At 43.9% G+C, this 15,215-nt stretch overlaps 2 protein-coding genes across 3 annotated transcripts in view; one reads left to right on the top strand and one right to left on the bottom strand.

The window, feature by feature from the left end:
* Window positions 1–1,066: 1,066 nt before the first annotated feature.
* PGAP4 (post-GPI attachment to proteins GalNAc transferase 4) lies at window positions 1,067–6,245 on the bottom strand. Its single transcript, XM_040320988.1, has 2 exons — window positions 6,054–6,245; window positions 1,067–3,067 (listed from the first exon to the last, which is right to left on the bottom strand). The coding sequence occupies exon 2, from the start codon at window positions 2,881–2,883 to the stop codon at window positions 1,672–1,674; it is 1,212 nt and encodes a 403-aa protein (XP_040176922.1). The 5' UTR covers window positions 2,884–3,067; window positions 6,054–6,245; the 3' UTR covers window positions 1,067–1,671.
* A 120-nt stretch (window positions 6,246–6,365) lies between these two features.
* RNF20 (ring finger protein 20) overlaps window positions 6,366–15,215 on the top strand; it is a 66,764-nt gene continuing 57,914 nt past the window's right edge. The window contains exons 1-5 of one of the 2 annotated variants that reach the window (XM_040320986.1): window positions 6,366–6,474; window positions 8,713–8,895; window positions 11,692–11,859; window positions 13,679–13,823; window positions 14,031–14,216. In XM_040320986.1, coding sequence (XP_040176920.1) covers window positions 8,770–8,895; window positions 11,692–11,859; window positions 13,679–13,823; window positions 14,031–14,216 — 625 coding nt within the window. In that variant the 5' untranslated portion in view covers window positions 6,366–6,474; window positions 8,713–8,769. Of the gene's footprint in view, window positions 6,475–6,513; window positions 6,538–8,712; window positions 8,896–11,691; window positions 11,860–13,678; window positions 13,824–14,030; window positions 14,217–15,215 lie in introns of those variants that run through there. The other variant, XM_040320987.1, reaches the window with a different exon arrangement.

Consider the following 15,215-nt stretch of genomic DNA (forward strand, 5'->3'; position numbering starts at 1 on the left):
TAGTTCCCAATCATTGGTATCAGTGGGAGGAATAGTGCCCCATTGTTGGTGTCAGTGGGAGGAATAGTGCCCCATTGTTGATGTCAGAGGGAAGAAAAGTGTCCCAAGGGCCAGATAAAGGCAAGCAAAGGGCCACATCCGGCCCAGGGGCCGTAGTTTGGAGACCACTGGTTTAAAGGAATACAAATAAAATGTTTGGTCTAGCAGCAGGTTTCCAATTTATTTGGGCTGCAGTTCTGCTTCATCTCTTCCATAATTCAAAATGTTACATGCATGGGTTTAAACATACAGCTTTTAATCCAGTGTACATATTAAAAAACAAAACAAAACAAAAAAAAACAATAAATAAGTAACCTTTTTATACAGCTCCTAAACAGAATACAAAAGTTGAGATAATGAACATGGACCATTATTATGAAAGTAGACTTTAAAGAACACTTCTGTTCCGTACAGTAAGGCACCTCAAAATTCTAAATATGTGTCTGTAAGTAGAGCACATTCCTACTAATATTAAAGCTTTGTTGCCATACATAGGAAAGCCATATCCAAGTGATTTACATTCCAATAATCAATACGGTACACTTATAATTAAAAGAGACTATCTAGCAGTTAACCCCAACTCTAAATTTTTTCATAAGCTCATAGCTGCAATTGAAAAAAGGAACTTGTCACAAAGCAAGACACACATGTGAATCATGTACCGCATTACTGATCCTAATGCCTACTACGCACAATGAGAAAAACGGACGAAAAATACCACGTTTGGAGCAGACGTCCGATAATCTGATTAGTAGTACACAGCTTTTCGAGAGGCGATCACAAGAATTCATGTGAAGTTATCCAAATGGACAAGCACGAAAATTGTTCTCGTACAATAAACAGAACAATTTTAATGTGATTGGTATATTATTTGTATGAAAAAATCATGTGACCAAGACCACACATGCTCGGAAACAAAAGAATACAATGTATTGTATTCTTTTGTTTCTGAGCATGTGTGGTACAACAGAATACAACTTCAGAAGTGATGTAATGACATCAGTTCTGAAGTTGTATTCTGTCATACGAGAATTTTCGTAACGTTAGTAACCTATTGGTTTTCAATTAAAAAAACAAACAAACACACGGACGCTCATTCGTCCGATATGCTTATCGTGTGTACGAGGCATTAGGTTAGGCAGCAGTGTTGTAAATCGGTTTAGCTTCAATGCATCATATACAGTAGGCAGAATAACTTTGGGAATAGCTGCTTGCATTCACAGCCCGATCTCACACATGCTTTGCTTCACATATATCCATCACTTCTTATGATGTCAGAGATTTCCCAGCTTTTCAGAAAATCTTTGTGCAACAGGACTGAAGTAAAGATGGAAAAAAAAAAAGTCCTCCATCATTCCAACATCATCTGTTAAGTTGCATATCACTTGCAGTTGCATAACAGCAGGTTATGTCCCTTTCTTGGCCAGATGCCTCCGTACTTTCTCTAGCAAAGTAGAAAACCTTCTGAACATAAGTGCATAGAATATCAGTAGTGCAAACAATAAAAAATAAATCTACTTTTAATGTGCATCACGGTTCTGTTCAATAAATCTTCATGTAAAAAAATAAAGTTTGTATAGTCTACACATTTGTACAGTTTTATTTCATTCCCAGTCAAGAATTATAGAAATGTTAAAGCAGCTGCGGCTCTTCTTCAAAAGACCCTCTAAGTGTTGAAAACATTCCAACATGTATCACCATGTTAGGCTCCAGTGCCCAAGCCCATTCCCCCCTTCTCCGTAGCTCTTGGTACAGGGCGATATCTTTGGCATAACCTTGTTCACACACTATGTCCTTCAAGTAGGACAGAGTCCTTTGAGCAGATGCCTCTGAGAACAGCATAGCCGGCGTGCAGCACTCTGTAACAGGCACAACATTGTAAAGGGCTGGAGAAATCCTCCGCAGTTCCAGCAGGTAGTGGCGTCCTGTCAGCTCTGCCAGCATCATGGCATAAACAGTAAATGCCATAAACACCCACCAGCTAAACTGCTGCTGGCGCAAAGTAAGAGTATGCACCCAGGTAAGGACCAGTCCTGCTAGCCCTCCTAGGCCGACCCATTCCAAAATCCGCATGGGCTCTGGGTTGATGTAACCCTGAAGTCTTTCTGGGTGGTATAATTTTACATACAGGCCGCCCCCTAGTGGCTCCTGAGGAAAGCGTACCTTCACTAAATGGAAGAATGCATTAAAAATATCATTTAAAGGGACCGCATCATCCTCAACGAGTAACACATATTCTGGGTTGTAGGCCTCCAATGTGTGGGAAAGGCAGAAGGCATAGTCCCGCTTTTCCTGTTCAAATCGATTTGGGGCTTCACCCACATGCTCGGTCCAATGCCGCGACACTGTTGGCAACAGGTGGGAGAGAAGACAGGCATCAGAGTGGCCCTCAGGAAATGAATCAACGTTACAAATTAAAATCTGAAATGTGGAGCAGTCTTGGCCACACTCGGACATCCGGTCAAGAAAACCACGCGTTACCTGAAGGAGGTAATGATATTCAGAACGGCGTCTTGTTGTAATTATGGTGACAACCAAACTGGTGGTGCCTCTGATACGTGATGGGCGAAGGCTCCCAGCTGCCCTGTGGACACAGGGCACAGATGTATTGGGAGGAACTGTGCTGGATGTAGAGACAATTTGATGGAAATGTTGCAAGGCGTTAGAACCATCCTGTAGGCTTCTGTGTAGGAACTCACGACTCAAACGCCTGAGGTTCAGTTGTCGTGAAAACAAGGGAGAGTAGAGGAGGTCGCGTAAACAGATAGGGGCAAGTAGGAGAGTGAGCACAATGAGGACCAAGAAACGAAAGCAAAAAGACCTGAAAATGGCTGACAGACGCATGACTGATGAACGATACTTCTCTCTTACTCCATCAAATCCCTCATTTCCTTTTTATCATGTTCCAGCTTGCATCTCCTTTTTGCTAAAAAATGCAAGCCCGAAAAATTATCATCTTCTATTAAACCCAGGCTTGTGTTTTCCTGGAGATCGCCACAGCATCCCAAGGCGGAGCCTCTGGAGCATTCTGGAAAAAAAAAAAAAATACACAAAAATCAACATACAGAATACGGCAACAATATATATCAGCTTAACAAATTGTAAACATAAATCTTTGGCAACGGGTCGAGAGTCACTGTTGCTTGAGGCTGGGCTCACATTGGTACGACACGACAGTCGTACGACTGCGGGTCTGACTTTGCCCTGCAACTTGAAGTCCAACTTCATTGAACGGGATCTGACAATACCAGGCCCTTTGTGTCTGGTATGAATCTTTAGTGAAACCCCAAGGCATAGGGTTCCCCCTCCAAGACTATATCAGACCTTTGGGTGTATGGATTTTAGGGTGAACCAAAATCCATACCAGACCCTTATCCGAACATGCAGCCCGGCAGCTCAGGAAACGGGGTGTAATTGCGCCGTAATCGGGGTACCATTGGAAGTGATGAAGATCACACGGACATCCTGCGATTTGCCGCTATCTTGAATCGAGGGGAGAATCGCGATGATTCCACCCGCGATACGGAATGCCAAGATGTGAACACAGCCGAAGTCTAGGTTCACATTGATGTGGTGCGAGTGTTGGGTTTGCATGGGCACAGCAGCCTATTTATTTGAACCTGCATCTTCCACAGACAAAAGTCCGTGACCCTTTTTTTTTCCCGCACCTGAAAATGCACCACGTTTTTAAATGTGTGGGGGTGCCATTAAGGATAATTAAGCACCCCGCCTATGCAATCGAGCAGCACGTTTTGGCTGTGGGTGCAGGAACATGTGTAGTTAACACTCATTGCCACATTTGCAATTGTGTGAACCTAGCCTAGAACCGGGTCACACTAGCCACTTGCCGACCTCCTCATGTAAATATACGTCAGCAGAATGGCACGGACAGGCACATGCACGTACCTATACGTCCTCTGCTTGACGTGGGTCAGGGGTCCGATCGGGACCCCCCCCCCCGTACATGCGGCGGTCGGCAAGCCTCGGGGAGCGATCCGGGACGACGGCGCGGCTATTCGTTTATAGCTGCCCCGTCGCGATCGCTCCCCGGAGCTGAAGAACGAGTGATCCCTTTTATTAGGGAGACTCAATCGATGATGTCAGTCCTACAGCCACTCCCCCCTTCAGTTGTAAACACACACAAAGTGAACCCTAAATGTTACAGCGCCCCCTGTGTTTAACTCCCAAACTGCAACTGTCATTTTCACAATAAAGAATGCAATTTAAATGCATTTTTTGCTGTGAAAATGACAATGGTCTCAAAAATGTGTCAAAATTGTCCGAAGTGTCCGCCATAATGTCGCAGTCACGAAAAAAATCGCTGATCGCCGAATTCCAGCAAACATTTGCCCGCCGGGCCTTTTCCCAGCAGACAAATATTCCTGGACTTGTTTTAAAACAGTCCGCTGGAATTCTGCCCGCTCGGACATGTACGGTCGTCAGTACAGACCTACCGTACATGTCCAGGCGCCCGCCGTCCCTCGCATGCGTCGAATGACTTTGACGCATGCGTGGAAGCATTTTAAAGGCGGACCGCCCACGTCGCTGCGTCATTGTCGCGGCGACACCGCGTCATCGACGCGGCGACACCGCGGACACGCCCCGCGTATTGTTTACGCGCGGACTTCTGTACGATGGTGTGTACAACCATCGTACAGAAGCCCTCTGGCAGACATGTATGGTGAAAACGGTCCGACGGACCGGTTTCACCATACATGTTTGGTCGTGAGTACCCGGCCTTACAGTTAGAATCACTCCCTAGGACACACTTAACCCCTTCAGCGCCCCCTACAGGTAAACCCCTTCTCTGCCAGTGTAATTTTTACAGTAATCAGTGCAATTTTATAGCACTGATCACTATAAAAATGACAATGGTCCCAAAATGATGTCAAAATTGTCTGATGTGTCCGCCAATTATGTCGAAGTCACGATAAAACAAAAAAATCAATGCCATTACTGGTAAAATAAATTATTAATAAAAATGGCATAAAACTATCCCCTATTTAGTAAAAGTTATAACTTTTGCGCAAACCAAGCAATAAACGCTTATTGCCATTTTTTTTTTTTTACCAGAAATATGTAGAATACATATTGACCTAAACTGAGGGAAAAAAAATTGTTTTTATATATGTATGGGGGATATTTATTATTGCTAAAAGTAAAAAATATAGAATTTTTTTCAAAATTGTCGCTCTATTTTTGTTTATAGCGCAAAAAATAAAAACCGCAGAGGTGATCAAATACCACCAAAAGAAAGCTCTATTTGTGGGGGAAAAAAGGACGCCAATTTTGTTTGGGAGCCACGTCGCACGAGCGCGCAATTGTCTGTTAAAGCGACGCAGTCCCGAACTGTAAAAACCCCTTGGGTCTTTAGGCAGCATATTTTTTGCGCTATAAACAAAAATAGAGCGACAATTTTGAAAAAAATGCAAAATTTTTTACTTTTTGCTATAATAAATATCCCCGGGGCTTAAGTGGCTAGACTAGAACATGTGTAGTCCTTCGTGTTCCACTTTGGACAGCTCATTTATTTCAATGAGCTGCCAGACATCCTGGAATAGAGAAGCGGAAGCAAATGCTACTTCTATAGATCTCATCCCACCAGACCGCGTGATACCCTGTGGTTTGGTGTCTGCAAACGTGCCGCATTTGCAAGATGTGCTTGGGGTGCCATAAGTTGCGGCGGCATATGTAAACCACGTTCATATCACACATGTGAAAGCAAACCAGCACTAGACCTCTGTAAACCTAAATAGGTAACCTGTAAAAAAAATAAAAAAATAAATTATAAAAAAAAAACGAACAAACTTTGGCGTGTTATGACGCGTTGGGCAGCACGTCAAAGTGCAAGAAGAAGAAAAGTTGGCACACAGATGTGAATGGGGCCTTATGGTGTAAACAATTTCTAGTCTAACCTGCCTGTGAACACTCCCTGTGCTGGAGGCCCTCTTGTACATCACACCCTCAGCCTGTGCTTCTCAACATATTCCTACTCTCCTGTCTACCGTTCTTACCTTTTGCAATGACAGGTGCTACCCACGTCGCCCCGAGTCTGCGTGTCACTCACCCCACCCTAACTGACTTCCTGATACTACCTGGGACTATCCCTTCCTCTACCAACATGGCCGCCTTGCTCGAGCCCAGCGAAGAGGCTGAGCTTCCGCCAGTACTACAGGAACGATCCAATAGGGGCGTTCATGCAACGTCACGCCACAACTTCCTTCTACTTTACGGGGATTATCCAACATGGCCGCGGAGGCTTCATTGGCGCATAGCTAATGCAGTCAGACATATGGCGACGCATCAGAATTGGTAACGGAAGTGACGTAGTGCCCTTTACCAACATGGCGGCGAAAGCTCCGCCCAGGCTTTTGCTCGCCGTGACGTCTTTTCCGCCTCCGGAGTGGGCTTTGGTGAGCTGATTGGGGTTTGCAGGTAATTATAATGGGGTGAATGAAATCCCTGTAGGAGTGGGAGAGGGGATATGGGATGCCTGAGGTAATGAATAAGGTAGAGGTGGGTGCAAGGCCTGAGCTGACTTCTCCTCACATTCATCTATACTAGCTGTCAGCTGAGGCTGTGCACATCCTCCGGCCAGAACTACTCATGTCAGCACGGTACAAATAGCTAAACAGCTACACACACGTTTTGTTCTGGATGTCATGGGGAAGAGAGAACGTTTCTGTGGGGTGTTTTATTTCTGTCTGACTACATGGGGGGAGGGGGAAGATGTTCCCTACTTCCTGTCCCTGTGACACCTGTATGAGAATTGAGCACAGTGGTTGTCATGGGGACATTCATTCTTTTGTTCTCGTCTAGCGCTGAGGCCTTGTTCACACAGCACTCCATGTAAAACGCTTGGTTTTAGCCGTCAGTTCAAGGCAGTAGCTTTGTTCCAGAGCACAGCACTGTTTACTTTTTTTTTTTTACTTACTTTTTTTTTTTAACTTTATTTGAAGTCTCTCAAAGTGACGCTTTGTTCATGACTCCGCATAGCAGTGTGGTGAGAGGCGTTCCCATCCAGTGCGCTGCAGTAGATTGCTATGTGTCTGCCTTATATCGCAGCTCCCCGCACTTCCTGGCTGTGTTAAGCCAGCCATAGACGGATGGATCTTCATCCCCTTTCATCAGGAACTGTCTGAATTTCAATCAGTCTATGGACAGGCTGGTTGTACTGAAGCTGATCCGTAAGTACAACCAGCCTGTCTTTATTTTCTTTGTGCAATCATTGCTGTAGCCGCCAGCAGTGATCATTGTTTTCTGATGGCGTGGAAACCACTAGTCAGAACACAATGGCTCCACAGGAGGGATTTCCCATCTACTCTGACAGTGTTAATGGGGGATCAAGCAGTATTCTTTCCTTCAGCCAGTGGTTGAAGGAAAGAAAATTTCATAATGTATGGCCAAAGTTCTTCTCTTAGATCTAAAGAAGAGGTCTCAAACTGTGCGGCTCCCCAGCTGTTGCGAAACTACAAGTCCCATCATGCCTCTGTTTGGGAGAGTCAGCCTTGCAATGCCTCATGGGACTTGTAGTTTTGCAACAGCTGGAGGGCCACCAGTTTGAAACCCCTGTAAAGTTTTCCAAAACCATGTAGTACAAGGGCCTTCCTGATTGCATACAAACTCAAACTCTTAAGGTTTGACCTCATATTATATGGTTTTGTTAGATCTAAAGACAAAAATCTGCAGAAAATTGAAAAGTGTGTGTATGGGGTCTTAGGCAGGTCATAGATGATGCATTTTCTTTCCTGCAACCACAGGCTGACGGAAAGAAAACTGCTTGATTCACCCATCAACCCAGTCAGTGTAGATGGGGGAGTCCCTCCCATGGAGCCATTGTGTTCTCCTGACGGAGGGGAGCTGAGAACAATGTATAGCCGCTGGCAATAATCGCATGCTAGAAAGTAGAAATCCAACATCCTGGTTGTATCCAAGTTGATCCATCGATTGGGTAGAATCAGCCTGCCCATAGATGGTTCGTATCTTGGCTGGTCCCTGCTGAACCATCCAAGATTCGAACAGTCTATGGCCGGCTTTTCACTAAAGGTTTTCTATATACCCCAGCAAGGATCCAGGGTGTAAAAACGCAGGTCACAGAACTGCATTAGAACTAGAGCTGCACAATTTAAGCGGAAAAAAAAAATCGTCCTCGATCAACCCCACTTTGCGATCCTAATCGGCCATTTCCACGATTCTATGTAAACGGTGCAGAGCCGAGCTGTCAAATGTTTATCAACATTTCTCAGTGCTGAGAGATAGAGAAAAGATGCAAAGTATCTTTTAGTTGTTTTAGATCAAAGGAATTAACTTCTGTCTGTAAGGCCTCATTCACACAAGGCGTATCCGCTCAGCAGGAGATCGCTCTATTGATCGCCGCTGAGCCGGCGGATGACAGGTCTGTCTCTGCTCACTGAGCGGGGAGGGGCCTGTCAGAGAGCCGCTGATTCATACGGAGAGATTGGATGAAAATCGGACAGCATGTCGGTTTTTAAACACTTAAGGACCGCTCACAACTGAGATATCTATCTTTTTAGTGAGCGGTCCTTTTAACGATAACTGTGGTCTCTGCGGCGGATTCGTATGATAAAATGTTATAGACTAATTGAGACTAGTCTGTAAACTGGAAATTTATAATGCAAAATGACCACCTGTTTAATTTTTCTCCATTTATAGCTTTGAAGCTGGGCTAGACCCCCTGAGCCACTGATCTGTCCAATTGGAGACTCCAGGATGTCGGGCCCAGGCAGTAAACGTTCAGCGGGGGACACCTCATCGGGTCCCCCAGAAAAGAAGGCTGCAGTAGAGGATTCTGGGACCACAGTAGAGACCATAAAGCTTGGCGGTGTCTCCTCCACGGTAACCATGTTTTGTGTGTTCATGATTTCCTATGCTAATAATTGCCCTTTTCCTTTTGATGGTGGCAAACCTGTTTATTGCAGTTACAGATGCATACTGTATACAGTAAGTACAGAGAGGATGTTACAATAATGCACATACTTGAAATGGCAATTACATTTCATACAGACCGATAACGGCCCATCAGTGAACAAATATATCTTGGGTAAGAAGCACAACATAAGATTTTACAATACACATAGATTTTGAAAATAGTGAATTTAACTGTTCAGTTATAGCAGCTGGAGCTCTAAACAGGATTGATAGATCCAGCGAGAAGGATTAAAGATGCCAAAAAAAAAAGTACTTGTCATTTTACACAGCCTAACACTGTGGGCCAACACTGTTTTCCTCCTATTATGCAAAAGATGCAGCCATCTCAGAACAAATGGTTTAATACTGATGAAGTAGTTTAAATGAACATCCAAACTACAAGAGTTGGGTATTAGCTCCATCCCATATAGGAAGGGTAGGACAGCTACTTGGGATCATTGCAGGTGAGACCTTGGGCTAACCATCTGTGCCTCATTTTATAGAACTTCGCCAGACAGCCTCTATAAATGTTTAGACATTTCTTATGCTGGATGTTGGCATTGATGTCATCTGCCCTGTTGTTGAAGGTAACGCAGACATGCATGATTTGGCTATCGTGTTTCTGGCAATTTTAATATTTCCTGGAGGAAGATAGAATCTTGCCAATAGATAGCATCTATCTCTGGATTTCCAACTATACCTAAAGCTCACTACACACATTACAATCTGATGGGAGATCTAAAGGGAATTGTACAAACAAGTATGCAGTATAAGGACCTGCCTAAATGGATACAGATTGTTTCTATAGTCTAGGTAGGTCCTCATATTAAAATAGTTTTGGTAGCGCTAAAGTTTATTTTGCAGAGACTTTATGGTTAGATTGTAACATGAATGGTGGCCTAAGAGACCTAATTTGGGGTCAAGAGTTGCTGGCGATCCCTTCAAATCGTGTAGGAATTGCACCACCCTTCTAAAGGCCTGAATTGTAAGACAGTCCCTAAACATTTGCTAGAGGTACAGATGGATCACTGATATTTTGGGTATAGAGAGCTACAGATGGGCTCACATTCAGTTAATACTGGCTTTGGGTACGGTATGGTCTCTGAAGGATTTAGACGTGTAAATTATTTGAACATTTTGGGAAAGATTACTTTTGTGAGCCTTCAGAGCTTCCTCCCACTTCTCATCAACTGGACCCAGTTCTCTTTGCCAGGTTGAATTGTGGTTCAACTTCCTGTCCTAAGACCCCATTGCCTTCTGGGAAATGATGACACTCATTTCCCAGGAGTCTCTTGGGCATTACTGTGCCTGAAAACCAGGAAGAAAAAGGAACTGGGCTTCACATGCCCACACATATGATGGATACAGCCTCAACATGAGCTGGAGGATATAAGGCAAGTGTTTGAAATGATTTCTAGAACGATTGGGGAGCTATTAATGTTTTAGGGCCTATTTAATGTTATTAATTTTAGCTTACAAAAAAAAAAAAAAAATTATGCCCTGAACCAAGCTTTAAGGCACTATTAGGTTTTCTGCAGATTTTTGTCTTCAGATTTACCAAAACCATATAATAGGAGGTCCAACCTTGAGTTTCAATTTGTATGCAATCAGGCAGGCCCTTGCACTACATGGTTTTGGTAAATCTGAAGACAAAAATCTGCCGAAAATCTAATAGTGTGTATGGGGTCTAAGATTGCATGTTCCAGACCCAGATTTTAGCACCCCAAAGACATATCTGCAGAGAAGGGAAGAGAGAGAAGGTAATATATTCCTTGTCTCTTTTTAATCTTTGTAGCTATTTTTCTGTTGACTTGCATCATCTCTTTAAGGTACAGCCAGCAATCCTTTAACTTAAACACTAGGGCTGCAACTAACAATTATTTTCATAATCGATTAGTTGACCAGATATTGTTTAGATTAATCGTATAATAGCCTTAAAAAAAAAAGAAGAAAAATATCATTTTTAAATTTTTTTGGGCCAATTTGTTGTTGGGCAGATTACAAAGCACAAATTGTCGCAAAATCACATTACATGCTTTTCTGCAGCTTCTCCGTTGAAGTATATTGAACCAAAAAAAAAAATGTTACGTTTTGCGTTAAAAAGTAATTGCCCTTTCCAAATACGCAGCAGCTGAGAAAAAAATCATGGATGTAAATATGTCCCATAGGAAAACATGTTAATGAACTGTAGTTTGTTTCTGCAAAAAGCACCAAAAAACAGAACAGTGAACCCAGGCCTGAGATGTTTAGTAACATAAATGGTACGTAATAAGTACAAAAAGAGCAAATAATCGCTACTGTAAGGGGTTAATTTTTTTACTGTGGGACAGTGAAAGTAATATTTACAGTAGCGATTTGCTTTTTTGTACTATAAAGGGCTAATTTTAGTTTTTTTAACCCCATTATTTTACTGGCCGATTAATCGATTTAATTTCATAATCGATTAGTTGTTTCAGCCCTATTAAACACCCAGTCCTGCTTTTGTGTGCATGAGAGAGGGGGATGTAAGACGGTTCATGACATGTTTTATTTTTCTACTCTTCAAGCTTTTTCCTTATTCTTTCCCTTTCATCTCGTCCTGCACCTAACACCTTGCTGTCACAACCTGACATGGTGCTGAGGAGAATGACTTGTGGGAGTGGGAGGGTCAGTGCCCAATTCTTATCCCCCTGAAAAGTGAAAGTGAAAAGTGTCTTCTATATGTCACATTGTTGCTTTCCTCAGGAGGAGCAGGACCTACGTACCCTGCAGGTGAAGAACAAGAAGTTGGCTGGCATGCTGGACCAGAGACAGGCCATAGAGGATGAACTTCGAGACCGCATTGAGACCCTGGAGAAACGGCAGGCCACAGACGATGCATCTCTTCTTATAATCAATCGTTACTGGAGCCAGGTTTGTGTCTTTTTGCGTTCAAAATAATTCACGATTCTTAAAGGGACAATGTAGTGAGTTTGTAGTAAGCACATATATTTTGAGCCGTAGTCACTTTTACATGCTTACTGTTACATAATGTATTAAAGAGACCCTGCTGCTGAAACAAACCCATCATTTAAAAAAAAAAATGATAGGGCTCAAAATTTAAAGTCCTAGCTACTAGCCAAGCATCAAGTGTTACTCGCCACCAGTTGTCCCTAAACACACCCTCATAAATTATCTCATGAACTGACCCTTAAATGTTTTATACAGAATTAAGTTATAAATATTAACATCATCCGTGTCCACCAAGGCAGCCTGCCCGTGTCCACCAATGCAGCTTACCTGTGTAGGGGAAGAGAGGAGGGGAATTGAGGGCCGGATGATTAGAGCGCAGAGGAACACGGCTTTCATTTCAATTGCTGTATGTTTCCGCTGCTCGCCATCACTTACAGCCTCGCCTCCTGGCCGGGGAACTTTGATATACGTTGGACGTCCTGGGATTGGACGGGTGATCTGTCTATCAAAGTCCCCGGACAAGGAGGAGGGGCTGTATGTGACAGCGAGTGCGGAGAACATATAGCAATTAAAATGAAAGCTGTAATGTTCCTCTGCGCTCTTATCCGGCCGCCTGCTCTCCTCTCTTCCCCTCTGCGAACAACTCTACATGCTGGTGGTTTTGGCTCCCAGGCAGCCCACCCTCGCCAGCCTTCTAATTCCACTTGCAAAATGCGAGCAGGCGAGTGGAATTTTTGAGGGCTGTAATATATTAAGTGTTTAACCCCTTGCTGCCTGTACACATATATGTGCCCTCACTGAAGTGGGTCTTCTTCTCTGAGGCCACATATATGCATACATGTGCAATTAAATATAAGGGCGCCAAGCTGACTGAATCTGTGACTTAAAGTGCATCGCATTCTAGCACATTATTAAAAATGCCTTCGAACGAGGCCCCCCCGCAGCATGCCCAGTCACCGCTGATGTAGCTGACCATGCTCCCTCTGAGTTTTTTCTGGGTTCGCTGGCTCCGGCGCTGTGAGGCGCAGGAGTCCTCTGTTCCGGCAGATCTGCCGGATCTTCAGAGCGCATGCACCACTGACATCAGCGGCTGCATGCAAGGTGAATATCTCCTAAACCGTGCAGGTTTATGAGATGTTCATTTTATCTACAGGTAAAAATGACCAAGCGGAGGATACAACCGCGCACACACCTTTTTGGTTATCCTTGATGGAGTTGTATGTAATCCCGGATTAAAATTTACCAGTTTGGGCAGAACAACCTTCCTGCACAGAAGGACACTGCAATGAGAATTCCTCAGAGATGTAACTTGTTTCCCTTGAAAAAATCGGTGGTATTAATATCAAAAGGGTCATCATAATTACATTTTGATCACCCTGTTCTTCTGGTTATTAATTGATATTGGTTATTTCAGTCCTCTTGGTATATAGGTGTAGTTGGGAAACAAGATGCAAGTATCCCTCTACAGTGCCCAAGAATGAGACCCCTTAAAGATGCTGCCAAACACATCTTAAAGATTTTACAGGAGCTAATAGCTGCATAACCAGTGGGAAAATTTAGAAGGCTCCAGGAAAGAAGCCAACTGGGTTCCCAAATACTTCAGCAAGGTCTAAATAGATACTGTATGTGAGAAAGGCGGCGGTGAGGCCTGAACCCTTTTTAACAGAACCGCATCCCAGAGGGACAAAACCTCCCACTGCATCAGGCTTCCCTTTCATGATGATTGGTGTGCATTTCTCCCCTGAGACATCGGTCATGTATGTTCTTTGTTCTCTTTCAGTTTGATGAGAATATTCGTATCCTCTTGGGACGATACGACTTGGACCAGGACCTGGGGGAATTTCTCACAGAACGCAAAGCTTTAAGTATTCCAGAACCAGAACCAGACTCCGACAGTAACTCCGAACGCAAAGACATCGAGAGAGGTGATCATCATTTTGGTCTCCCTCCCTCCCTTTATTTTCCCCTCATTGATATCCCTTTATTTTTGGGGTCCAAGACTGACACAAAGTGAACTTGGTTGCCATAAAAGTACCACTTTGATATTTGGGTATTAAAGCATTGTTCGCAAATCTTCCCTATGCCTGTCCTGTGCCTCTTAACCTCTTCTTCTTGGTTCCTTCTCTATGTAGCTGAAGGGATTTCAGACCAGCCCCTCTCTTTCCTGGCTACTCTGGCCAGCAGCAGCAGTGAAGAGATCGAGTCTCAGCTGCAGGAACGCGTAGAGTCATCACGCCGTGCTGTTGCCCGCATAGTGTCAGTGTATGACCGACTGCACACACGGCTAGACCAGCTCTCCTCCAAACTGGAAAGTACAGGTAAGAATCAGCACAGATAACTGCTGAAGCAAGAAGCCATCTCAAAGGTGAAATCTGTACCATGTGGTCTTTCAGTCAGGTTTTTATTTGTCAACACCCCCTTTCTCCTTCATCTTTTCACAGGGACAGGAAATGAGAGAGAAAAAAATTAAAGAATCAATTAATCTTTCTCACTTCCTGTCCCGGTTGGGGGTGGGGACAATTACCACAGGGCAGTAAAGTCATTTTAGAATGTAATGCACACCAGCAAACTTTTTGTGTTGTTGGCATATGATTTTATATCACGTAGGAATGGCCAGTCCATGACTTTGCCGCCACATTGTGCTTCTTGTGTCTGGCAGCTTCAGATGTTCAAAGTTTTTTTCCTAGCTAGTACGTACATTGCTGCTCTTTTAGGAGAAATTATCAAAGATCAGTGCTGTGCCTCTTTCCAGGTGGGTGCAGGCAGAAGAAGCATTAGGTACTGATTATTTTCATCCAATTGAAGGGAACATTATAGAAAAAAATATGGAAACTACCACTGCTGATTTCTCACAATAAAAATTGTAACTTCTTGGATCCCTTTTGGCTTTAAAGCTTAAAGCGGGGGTTCACCCTGTTAAAAAAAAAAAAAAAATGTTTTTTTTTATTAGACCATTACTTTCGGCATCGTAGCGCGAGCTACGGTATGCCGGTCTTACATTTTTTATCCCCGTACTCACTGTGCTATCGATGATTGAAGAATCCGGGGAATGGGCGTTCCTATGGTGAGAGAAGGTGATTGACGGCCGGCCCTGGCACGTCACGCTTCTCCGGAAATAGCCGAAATAGGCTTGGCTATTCACGGCGCCTGCGCATAGCCTGTGCGCAGGCGCCGTGAATAGCCGAGACCTACTCCGGCTGTCTTCGGGGAGCGTGACGTGCCAGAGCCGGCCGTCAATCATCCTCCCTCTCCATAGGCACGCCCATTCCCCGCGGGAGTCAGAATCTTCAATCATCGATAGCACAGTGAGTACGGGG

The sequence above is a fragment of the Rana temporaria genome, chromosome 8, assembly GCF_905171775.1.
Source record: "Rana temporaria chromosome 8, aRanTem1.1, whole genome shotgun sequence".
Taxonomy (NCBI): Eukaryota; Metazoa; Chordata; class Amphibia; order Anura; family Ranidae; genus Rana; species Rana temporaria.